Genomic DNA, 11493 nt, shown 5'->3' with positions numbered 1-11493 from the left:
ATTACGTTCTTGGCCAAAAGTTGCTACGTCGTAGGTTCAGGACGGGCCCATTACATTTTGAAAAGGGCATATTTAGGACGTTATGAGCCGCATTGTGTTATGGGCTTCTACGCACGTCCTTATGCCTTCACTCTCACAGAGACACAGAGCTGTCAAATACGCTAAAAAGTAACACACTGCATAAACATTCGTGTAACAGAAGTGAAGTAATAAATGTGGAGTTAAGAGGTGGCAGGCCTGGAGGTATTCCACTTACCCAGCAGTACATAGACATTTTTATTTCAGTGATTTCAGTTCATTTATGTAGAAACTGTAGGTAGGACACAAACTCCAAACACAATTGGCATGCAATCTGTTTCCATAAACTGTTAATTTATGGAGCACATATTACTGTACGGAGACAGAACTCTCTGCATAGACTTCAAATGAGAGGCTACATAGCATCCCCTTTAGCTTGAGGTTATCTTTCTCTGTCGATTTGCAAAATTCCAAATGAGAGTAAGTCGATCAGACAGCAGCGCTGTTAGGCACGGTCTGTTCATATGCCTGCAAGGCCAACTCAATGTAGCCTGACCTCTGGGATTCCTTCAGGGCATAGATCTGTTGAGACAGGAGTGTTAGTTTGTTTATTTACTTATACACATACAAACACACCAACGTTCATATCCATTTGTAAATGAAAGACAAACACAATTACTAAAACAACTTCAAACTGTCAAATGTAATATTGAATAAAAAAATAATATTCAATATTACCAAATGAAAATCTGGCATTGTTATATTTTGGTGGTCCAACGGAAAAAAACTATGAAAAAGATGGTACACTGAACTTAATACTTTATTGCACAACCTTCACCGCAATCAAATGGTTTCTGTAACTCTCAGTAAGACTTTCCACATTTCTTGACAGGTATTTTGGCTCACTTTTCATGAGCGAAACGCTCCAAACTTTACAGATTGGAAAGGTCCCTTCTTCAGACTGTATGTTTTAGCTTCTTTCACAGATGCCCAATTGTATTGATATCAGGACTCTTCATAATAGTCAGATTATTTAGTTTTTAGCCATTGTTGTTGTTTTTTATTAGCTTTCTGACACTGGGCAGCATATTTCACTCCAGAATACCTTGATAATCTTGAGATTGTTTTTTAGTTTTTTTTTGCACGTAGCACAGTTTCAAGACACCCTGTGCGGATTAAGCAAAGCAACCCCCAACCATAAGCCATGAGCCTATTGTTTGTTTCACAGAAGGTACAGTTAGGGCTGGGAAATTACAGTTAGTACGCTAAGTATTCAGACCCCCTTAAATTTTTCCCTTTGTTATGTTGCAGCCATTTGCTAAAATTACTTGTTTATTTTTTTCCCCTCATTAATGTACACAGCGCACCCCATATTGATAGAAACAAAAGGAATTGTTGAAATCTTTGCAGATTGATTAAAAAAGAAAAACTGAAATATCACACAGCCATAAGTATTCAGACCCTTTGCTCAGTATTTAGTAGTACTCTTTTTGAGCTAATACAGCCATGAGTCTTTTTGGGAATGATGCAACAAGATTTTCACACCTGGATTTGGGGATCCTCTGCCATTCCTCCTTGCAGATCCTCTCCATTTCTGTCAGGTTGCATGGTAGAAATTGGTGGACAGCCATTTCCAGGTCTCTCCAGAGATGCTCAATTGGATTTAAGTTAAGGCCTCTGGCTGGGCCATAAAAGAACAGTCACGGAGTTGTTCTGAAGCCATTCCTTCGTTATTTTAGCTGTGTGCTTAGGGTCATTGTCTTGGAAGGTGAATCGACGCCATAGTCTGAGTTCCAGAGAACTCTGGAGCGAGTTCTCTTGAAGAATTTCTCTATATTTGGCAGCTATCATTTTCCTCACTATGCAGACGAGTCACCCACTCGGCCCAGTCTGAGGTCCTGTGCACTCCGGAGAAGGTTTTCCTCCAGGATATCTGTGTACTTTGCCACATTCATCTTTCCTTCGATTGCAACCAGTCATCCTGTCCCTGCAGCTGAAAAACACCCCCACCGCATGATGCTGCCACCACCATGCTTCAATGTTGGGACTGTATTGGACAGGCGATGAGCAGTGCCTGGTTTTCTCCACACAGCCCGCTAAGAATTAAGGCCAAAAAGTTCAATCTTGGTCTCATCAGACCAGAGAATGTTATTCCTCACCATCTTGGAGTCCTTCAGGTGTTCTTTTTTTGTTTTTTGCAAACTACATGCGGGCTTTCATGCGTCTTGCACTGAGGAGAGGCTTCCGTTGGGCCACTCTGCCATAAGGCCCCGACTGGTGGAGGGCTGCAGTGATGGTTGACTTTCTAGAACTTTCTCCCATCTCCCGACTGCCTCTCTGGAGCTCAGCCTCAGTGATCTTTGGGTTCTTCTTTACCTCTCTCATCAAGGCTCTTCTCCCCCGATTGCTCAGTTTGGCCGGATGGCCAGCTCTAGGAATTGTTCTGCACATCCCAAACGTCTTCCATTTAAGGAACCTTAAGTGCAGCAGACATTTTCTAGTAACCTTGGCCAGATCTGTGCCTTGTCACAATGTCTCTGAGCTCTTCAGGCAGTTCCTTTGACCTCATGATTCTCATTTGCTCTGACATGCACTGTGAGCTGTAAGGTCTTATATAGACAGGTGTGTGGCTTTCCTAATCAAGTCCAATCAGTATAATCAAACACAGCTGGACTCCAATGACGGTCTAGAACCATCTGAAGGATGATCAGAAGAAATGGACAGCACCAGAGTTAAATAGATGTGTCACAGCAAAGGGTCTGAATACTTATGGCTGTGTGATATTTCAGTTTTTCTTTAATAAATCTGCAAAAATTTTAATTGTTTTTTTCTGTCAATATGGGGTGCTGTACATTAAAACACCCTTCATTGAGGGAAAAAAATTAACTTAAATGATTTTAGCAAATGGCTGCAATATAAAGAGTGACATTTTTAAGGGGGTCTGAATACTTTCCGTACCCACTGTATATGACTGAGATCAAAGATCGTTATAAAATTCTCGGTGATCAGCTGTGTGCGTCTTTCCTCGATCTAACATGGTGGGAATGTGCGCGACAACAGCCAATCAGAGTTGTACTTTTCCTGTTCCAATGCCATTTGTGAGAGTAAACAAACCACGCCTCCTAGCCGTGCCCGCCCCACAGCAAGACTGAAACTCCCGGTCCGCCGTTGTCACACGGAGCACGCCGTGTCGTCCGCGGCCACTCTTGGTCCCGCCTCCGTGGCGGCCGGCTGTTCCATGGGTTTCCAACGCCGGCTGTGTAGCGCCGTCTCCAAAGCGACGTATAACAATACTATTAACTAGCCGATGTGCAAGGTTTGTTGGCGCCCTCAAAAACTGACAACACTGTTTATTCATCTGAAGAAGTACCACCTCCCAAGTGATTATGTGGAAAGCATAATCAGCTCAACCTTCCTTGAGCTGCCACCTCATCATCGTTGAGGGATTTGTGCATCCCAATGATCCTGGGAGCAAGGGACCAGACAAAGGATGTCTTAAAAATTCTGCCCCCCCGATGAGTACAAACAATGGAAGACTTTTCCCTTGCCCGGACGCGGAATGTTGTTTGTGCCTATGCGCCAAACAGCAGCTCAGAGTACCCACCCTTCCTGGAGTCCTTGGAGGGGGTGCTGTAGAGTGCCCTTACTAGGGACTCCTCGTTCTTCTGGGGGATTTTCAACGTTCACATGGGCAATGACAGTGAGACTTGGAAGGGCGTGATAGGAACGAACCCAAACACCCCCACCACCTAGAACCCGAGCAGTGTTTTGCTATTGGACTTCACGGACTGTCCATAACAAACACTACATACAAACATAAGGGTGTCCATACGTGCACTTGGCACCAGAACACCTTAGGCCAAAGTTCGATGATCGACTTTGTGGTCATGTCATCGGACTTGCGGCCGCATGTCTTGGACATTCGGCCTACCCCGGTGAGTAACACGGGGAAAAAAAATTAGCGTATTTGTGAAAGTTGGTGAAAGAAAGTTCGGGGTAGATTCCCTGATGTTTAGCAAGTCTTCCCTTGTGTAAGTGAGTCGCGTAATGTCTCCAAAGACGAACAAAAAACACAAAAACAGACAATACTAGAGAGCACGTAACAGAGGCGTCCACATGGTTAGGCGCAATCTGCCAGTGGATTTACAGCTTCCTGACGGGCAGGACACAGCAGGTGAGGCTGGGGAGGCCACCTCATCTACACGCACCATCAGCACCGCGTCGCCTCAAGGTTGTGTCCTCTCCGCTGCTCTTCTCTCGCTACACGAATGACTGCACCTTAGCGCACCCGACTGTCAAACTCCTGAAGTTTGCAGATGACACCACTGTCATCAGCCTCGTCAAGGACAGTGACGAGTCTGCATATCGACAGGAAGCGGAGCGGCTGGAGCTGTGGTGCGCCCGACACAACCTGGAGCTGAACACGCTCAAGACTGTAGAGATGATTGTGGACTATAGGAGGCATCCTGCCCCTCACGCTGTCCCAACTGCCTTGTGTCAACCGTTGAGACCTTCAAGTTCCTGGGAATTACAGTCTCTCAGGACCTGAAGTGGGAGTTCAACATCAATTCCATCCTCAAAAAGGCACAGTAGAGGAGGTACTTCCTGCGGCTTCTGAGGAAGCACAGCCTGCCGCAGGAGCTGTTGAGGAAGTTCTACACACTGGTCATCGAATCAGTCCTGTGTTCTTCCATCACAGTCTGGTTTGGTGCTGCTACAAAAAAGAACAACCTCCGACTGCAACGGACAATCAAAACTGCTGAAAAGCTTGTCGTATGCCCCTACCCACCCTTGAGGACTTGCACGCTGCTAGAACTAAGACAAGAGCATGCAAAATCCTCTTGGGCCCTCCACATCCTGGTCACCAGCTCTTCCAGCGTCTTCCCTCATGTAGGCACTACCGAACCATGCAAACTAAAACTAGCAGACATTCCAACAGCTTCTTAAAAATGGCAAAATAAAGATGATTCTCAAGACGGGGGCGGACCTGTCAACTGATCACCACCTGGGGGAGTGCTGGCTCCGATGGTGGGATGCTGGTCTGACCTGGAAGACCCAAACGTATTGTGAGGGTCTGCTGGGAACATCTGGCAGACTCCCCTGTCAACAGGAGTTTCAACTCCCACCTCTGGCAGAACTTCAAGCACGTCCCGAGGGAGGCGGGGGACATTGAGTCCGCGTCTCCATTGCTGAGAGGGCCGACCGCAGCTGTGGCGTAAGGTGGCCCGTGCCTGTCGTGGCGGCAATCCCTCAACCTGTTGGTGGACACCATCATGCCCTGTCGTGGCGGCAATCCCTGAACCTGTTGGTGGACACCATCATGCCCTGTCGTGGCGGCAATCCCTGAACCTGTTGGTGGACACCATCATGCTGAAGAAGAAGTCCTATCGAGTGTTTTTGGCCAGTGGAACTCCAGAGGCAGCTGATGGGCACCGGCTGGCCAAGCAGAATGCATCTTTGGCAGTCACAGAGGCAAAAACTTGGGTGTGGGAGGAGTTTGGTGAGACCATGGAGAATGACTTTCAGACCGTTTTCAGGAAATTCTGGTCCACCATATGGCATCTCTGGGGGGGGAAGCAGTGCACTGTCAACACTGTGTACAGTGGGATGGGAAGCTGCTGACCTCAACTCAGGACGTATTGAATCAGTTGGCCGAATTAGCTTTGGTATTTCAAAAGGTTTTTAAAAAAAATTTTTTTTTTTTTTTAAATTGTGATAATCCAGATTGAACGATATGAAAAAATTAAATGTGATAAGAAAACTTTTGCCAGATCGCCCAGCCCTAGGTACAGTGTTATTATCTTTGTCCACACAACAGGCATAATTGTTGGTGCCCTTTTGTTCAAGAAAGCCACAGTTATCATTGAAATGACTTGAATTGTTAAGACTGGAATTTGATGAAATGCATATTGACAGGCCACAATGCGTCTAGGAAAATGTTCTTGTGACAAAAAAAAATACAAAATTAAAAATTAAAAAAAAGAATGGCTAAGAAAAACAAAGTATAAACAGAAATATAAAAAATGTCACCTTGGAAAGGGGCCAACATATGGCCATAACATTGAATACTGATGTTGGCAGTGTTCTCACCTTGAGAAGGTCAATGTCTGTAGCCTTCAGGCTGGAAGCTTCCTGGGCTGACTCACTGTGAGGGTGCACCAGGTGGAAGAGGGACACGAGGCTTACTGCATCCTGCACACTGAATCACACAGAAGCATTTCTGTTACATTGTATGACTGTATAAGGGCTTTGATTCATTCCCTGAAAGCAATAGACATGACAACCTAGCGGCAGCAAAATTTTAATAACTTTGTCTATCAAATGGAATATATAAAAGCACAGTTTGGTATGGGAATATTTTGAAGTAAAGGTTATTCATGTCTGTCTGCAAACCCCCACCCCACCCTGTCGACGGATGGTTGCCGCTCCGAGAACTAGAGTTATGTACATCGTTGAACCAATCAGTGTAATTAATAAATTAATCATGAACATTCACCAAGTTGTAGCAAACAATGACGAATGGAGAGAGAACTAATTCACACGCAAGTGACGTGCTTCTCAATGCGTCAAGCCTACGGAGATACACTAGCAGTCAAACTTCTGATGTAAACCTTTTCAAATAAAAGCATGCATTTCAAAACAAATACAAATGGCTGCATTTACACAAATCATGAAGTTAATCATCGACAGAGGGGGTGGACGGAGTGTACTCATCCCGACGGTGAGGGGGGTGGGTGCCTAGTCTTCCGCTCTGCAAAGAAAGAAAAATTCTAACCTAACTTTGCTACCCAGCACCACGACCCGCGGCCCGGCCGGGTGGTTGGGGACCACTGTTATTTATCTTTTGCTCTTTTATTTGCCTTTTGCCAAAATGCTAGATTGATTGCTTCAGATACTTGTTTTTCCGTTTAAATGAAGTGAGATGGGACAGAAAGTAAGAACGTGATATTTTTTTCTGAAACAAAATCTATGAGAGAGGTTTTCGATAATTTCTCACTTGTTTATTAGCTTCTCGCCAAGATGCTTACTCACAAAAACAAGTATTTGAAGCAAGTAACCAGTCACCTTAGCGAGGGGCTAAAGACAGAGATTCGGGGGTCAATGAACAATAATCTTCCACATTTTACAGTAAATAGACAAAGGATAAATTAATTACTTGAGATTTTCCTGGGCATTAATCAGTGAAAATATATTGCATGAGTAACTGCAGCCACATGACACTGAACAAAACCTCCTAAAGAATATAATACAGATTCACGAGATTAAAAAAAAAATAAAAAAATTTGAAATGCGACATGCAATAACAGGAAATGATGGCAAATATATATTTGGAACCCACTTACCCACCCTTGCTGCCAGAACTAAGACAAGAGCATGCAAAATCCTCTAAGACCTTCCACATCCTGGTCACCAGCTCTCCCAGCTCCTTGCCTCAGGCAGGCGCTACCGAACCATGCAAAGTAAAACTAGCAGACATTCCAACAGCTTCTTCCCTCTTGCCATTAACTTCTTAAACAGTTAACTTACAATTCCATTGCAACATGCTTCCAATTATTTTTTCTTGAGTTTGTTGTCACATTTCTGTCGGGCCAATTATAGATACTCGTACACTCACTGTAGTAGTCTCACCACGCTGCACTATTTGCGTATCTGTTGTTGACCAATACTGGCCACTCATTTGCCTGAGTAGCATCTGCACCATTTGCACAATCGACATTGTCCCAGATTATCGCACGACTAGTCACTTTAAACTGCATAAATTTCTTGAAGTCTCCGCGCCCTTTGTACAATGGTCATTGCTCCGGACTCCTGCTCTATTAGTCATTCAAATTGCTCTCATTGCTGGAGAACTCTGCATCATTTTGCACAATTGTCCCAAAAAATAAAAAATAAAATAAAATTTAAAAAAAAAACATTGTACCGTGCATTACCAGATTACTAGCAACCTTTTATTGCTCGGTGACTGTTTTCTCAATGTCTTTATGTGTCAAAAGTATTTTCTGTCAATTGACTGTCTGTTGTCGTACTAGAGCGGCTCCAACCACCGGAGACAAATTCCTTGTGTGTTTTTGACATACTTGGCAAAATAAAGATGATTCTGAATAATACAATTTCAATGTGCTCAAACTCACAATTCCTTCTTCAGCATGTCTACAATGAGGCCATCAATCCTGCGAGCGTTAACCAGGTACCAGGCCATGCCTCCAAAGTGCCGGGTAGAACGAAGAAGTTCATATTTCCCATGTTTCTCCAGATTCTCATACGTGGCAGCATGCACCTGACACAAATGTTTAATAAATCCACGTACTTAAACCTCAGTAACATTTCACATTGAGACAGTCTTCAAATTGTGGAGCTCAGCTGGTGAGCAGAGCAGTCAGCTCACCTTGATGTACTGTGATGAGTCAGGTTCAAATTGGACCAGACAGAGATCCAACACATCTTTGTGTCGGTCCTGAGAGAATGCCATCTAATAGAGAGGGGTAAACAGAATATAAAAGCAAGGGACTGGGTATGATTTTTAATTGTCATGACCCCCTTAGGTGGAAAAAATGCATCCATCTTCATAAATTCATAGTTCTTTAGCTGTTGTAACAGCAATTAAGAGCCACAGCAGGATTTAAAACAAAACTAAGGAAAACACAGTTATGGTGAGATATTATATTATAAGTCAGTACTAACCTTTAGGTTCTCCTCACTGAAGAGAAGAGGTGTAGTGAGTTTCCGTCCCTCCTTTGGGAAGTACACTTGAATGAGCCGGTCTCTTTCCTCCCAGGTGGCTTTTCTTAGAGTGCCATTGGTCTCCCTGACAACAATGAACCTTTCCTGAGGGGGAAAACAAGGATGCAGAATGATCATACTAAATTAAGACTAGGTGATAGAGGAAAAAAAATAATGACAAGGTCACTCTTTTACACAGGTGATATGAAGCATAAACATTTCTGTTGGGTCGCCAGTGTCACGGGTGTGCTAATTCAAATAGTAGCTGCATAATTCTGAGAAGCGTTTTTAATACTTAGCAGCTTTCAGTGCAGTTCTAAACCACTATAGGCTCTGGTAAGGTCCATTTAAAATATTTCTCATCTTTTTGTTTACAGTGTGCTTACCCTGTGTGGAATGTTGTAAGTTATGTCTGTGAAGACGTATTTTGCTGTATCCGTGCCATCCAGAATCTTGTCCACAGACAGTACGTCACTAATGGGCTTCCTCTCGGGTAAAACAGGTGGCATTTGCAGCAGCTTCTTCGCTTTCTCTGTGGCCAATTTCACCACCTGGAAGCACACAGCCACTACTAAGTAGAAACAAGTCACATGCAAGATTGCAGGAAAAGAAGGGTGGTTTAACTGGCAGCACCTGCTCCAACTGTTCATCAGTCATGAGTTTATACGTTGGCGGCTTCAGTTCCTGTTGAAGCGGTTGAAACACCTTCTGCAGGTCCAGGCCACTTATCCTGGTGAGGATGCGCTGCACAAGTGGATCTGTGAACTTGGGCTTTGCATGGTTTTGCACTAAGAGAGAGAAAATATGTACTGCTTATTATGACACATGCTTACTATTCAAGGTAAACGGTCATCTAATTTCTGTTTACTGAGCTTCATTGATATTAGTTAATATTGTATATCTGTCTGGACAATAATGAAACCAGAACTATTCTCTGAATTATATTTTATTTTTCTACCAAAACAAAAGCAAAACTAAGGCTGTAAAAATATGTCAACGTATTCTTTCACAGCAGAAAATAATGCGGAAGCTGTTGATGGTAAACTGTAAATAGAATCATTTGTAGAAAGAATCCAATTTTGTACTTGCGACGAGCCACAAGGTCAGCTTGATAATTACATCGTTTGCTCAATTACATTTATAGTGTAATATACATACCAGTGTCTTGTGTATCGCTGCAAAACGTCCTGGTGCTACATTTGTCAAGCAAGTTTTTATTTCTCTGAACATTTTGCAGCCAAGAACAGCCTCGAAGTAAGCACCGTGCCGTACCGAGCGCCGCCATCTTGCTTCTTCTTCGTTTAGTAGTAACTACATCTTCTTCTTCTTCTTCTTCTTCTTCTTCTTCTTCTTCTTCTTCTTCTTCTTCTTCTTCTTCTTCTTCTTCTTCTTCTTCTTCTTCGTCTTCTTCTACTTCCACGCCACTCAAACAGACGATTGTTGTTGCATCACTGCCACCTTCTGTTGTAGGAAAGGTCAAGCAGACGTGACTTTCGAATTACAAATACACAGTATTATGTTAGAAAAATAACTCAAGCAAATGAAAAATGTGAAAATATAGAAATTAAATTACATGTATATGTCAGAGTTGTGACACACCTCCATATCCCAAAGAAAAATGTTAGTTTACTGCAGTGTTATTGGCAAATCAGTCATTTGTGAATTTCCCCTTGATAGATTATAATGAGTATAATAAAAATTACAATACAAGAGCAGACTGGGGTACACACACATCACAAGTGATAAACCACTGTGGGATACTCAATATCATCCAGGCCTAAACTTAAGTACTGTAAAGCCATATGGTGCATTACTGTAAAAGACTGCAGTTCAAGTCCAATGAATAGTTTGAAATGGTCTAAACTAAGATAAGTGGTTGACGGCCAGACGTTTAAAACAAAATAAAAATCAGGTAAAAACCCTAAGCCCAAAACTAAAAAAATAAATTTCAGAATTAAACAAAAAGCACAGTTTCCACACTTTAACCTGATTGAGCTGGACAAAAGTGTGAAAGCAAAGCAAGTTAAGCAACCACACATTTATATGAACTTCTGCATCAGAGTTGGAAAGAACTTTCCAATGAGTATTTGTCAAAAGTTTCAAATACATTTTTGTAACATAAATTTTGTATTTGTTATACTGTATGCATATATATATATATATACAATAACCTTGAACTGCATGAATTTCCTTTTTTTTTTTACAAATTAAAATAATGGGGTATTCTAACGCTTTTGACCTGTAGTGTATATGGAAATAATTAATACATGCAACTAATTGAATCCACTAGTCCCCATTGCCTTAACACCAGCTTTGATTATTGACCTGCCTTACTTGTCCTAGAATAACAGTACCAGCTCTAAAGTGTAACCCAACAATAAAACAGTAATTGCCCTCCAAAAGTTTACTGTGTCCACAAGATGGCAGTGTGATAACATGGGAGAGCATAATGACCAGTCATGATCTTATAATGTCAAACTCGTCTGTTGGACCAGAGTTTGTCAAAATTTATTGAGCCAAGGTATCCCTTTTGAAAAACATCACCAAACAATAATGTCACTGGGACTGTGATTTTGATGATTTCGTCTCAATGTCCTCACAAATTGACTAGTGGCAAATCTGTCAAATTACAGCTGTAAGTCGTAAGTCACTGGCTGGATAGATGAAAAAAAATATGCAATACACGTAATTAATAAATCATATTTTCATCATTTTCTGGTGTCACCCCGGATGAGCTCTCGCAGGTGCGCCACG

The 11493-nt window shown here is 42.6% G+C and overlaps 1 protein-coding gene across 2 annotated transcripts; it reads right to left on the bottom strand.

Moving 5' to 3' along the window:
• Positions 1-263: 263 nt before the first annotated feature.
• On the bottom strand, positions 264-10073 carry mrps22 (mitochondrial ribosomal protein S22). Of its 2 annotated transcripts, XR_009789825.1 has the most exons (9): positions 9898-10073; positions 9373-9527; positions 9126-9290; positions 8701-8844; positions 8405-8488; positions 8151-8296; positions 6109-6217; positions 1564-5582; positions 264-600 (listed from the first exon to the last, which is right to left on the bottom strand). XR_009789825.1 is itself a non-coding variant. In XM_061782766.1 (8 exons), the coding sequence occupies exons 1-8, from the start codon at positions 10022-10024 to the stop codon at positions 508-510; spliced, it is 1023 nt and encodes a 340-aa protein (XP_061638750.1). In that variant the 5' UTR covers positions 10025-10071; the 3' UTR covers positions 264-507. The 2 variants fall into 2 exon arrangements, 1 of the variants encoding a protein (XP_061638750.1); XM_061782766.1 differs by lacking the exon at positions 1564-5582 and having other exon boundaries at positions 9898-10071.
• Between the last annotated feature and the right edge of the window lie 1420 nt (positions 10074-11493).

The sequence above is a fragment of the Phyllopteryx taeniolatus genome, chromosome 8 (genome assembly GCF_024500385.1).
Source record: "Phyllopteryx taeniolatus isolate TA_2022b chromosome 8, UOR_Ptae_1.2, whole genome shotgun sequence".
NCBI lineage: Eukaryota > Metazoa > Chordata > Actinopteri > Syngnathiformes > Syngnathidae > Phyllopteryx > Phyllopteryx taeniolatus.
This window is presented reverse-complemented; position numbering and strand designations above follow the sequence as displayed.

Bases quoted from the DNA above. Each gene is read 5' to 3' on its own strand.
- mrps22 (XM_061782766.1), bottom strand. From the start codon at position 10,024: ATGGCGGCGCTCGGTACGGCACGGTGCTTACTTCGAGGCTGTTCTTGG. The intron at 9,528-9,897 runs GTATGTATATTA...TCTCTCTCTTAG, and splicing joins CAGCGATACACAAGACACTG to TGCAAAACCATGCAAAGCCC. The intron at 6,218-8,150 runs GTGAGTTTGAGC...TGTGTGATTCAG, and splicing joins GACATGCTGAAGAAGGAATT to TGTGCAGGATGCAGTAAGCC.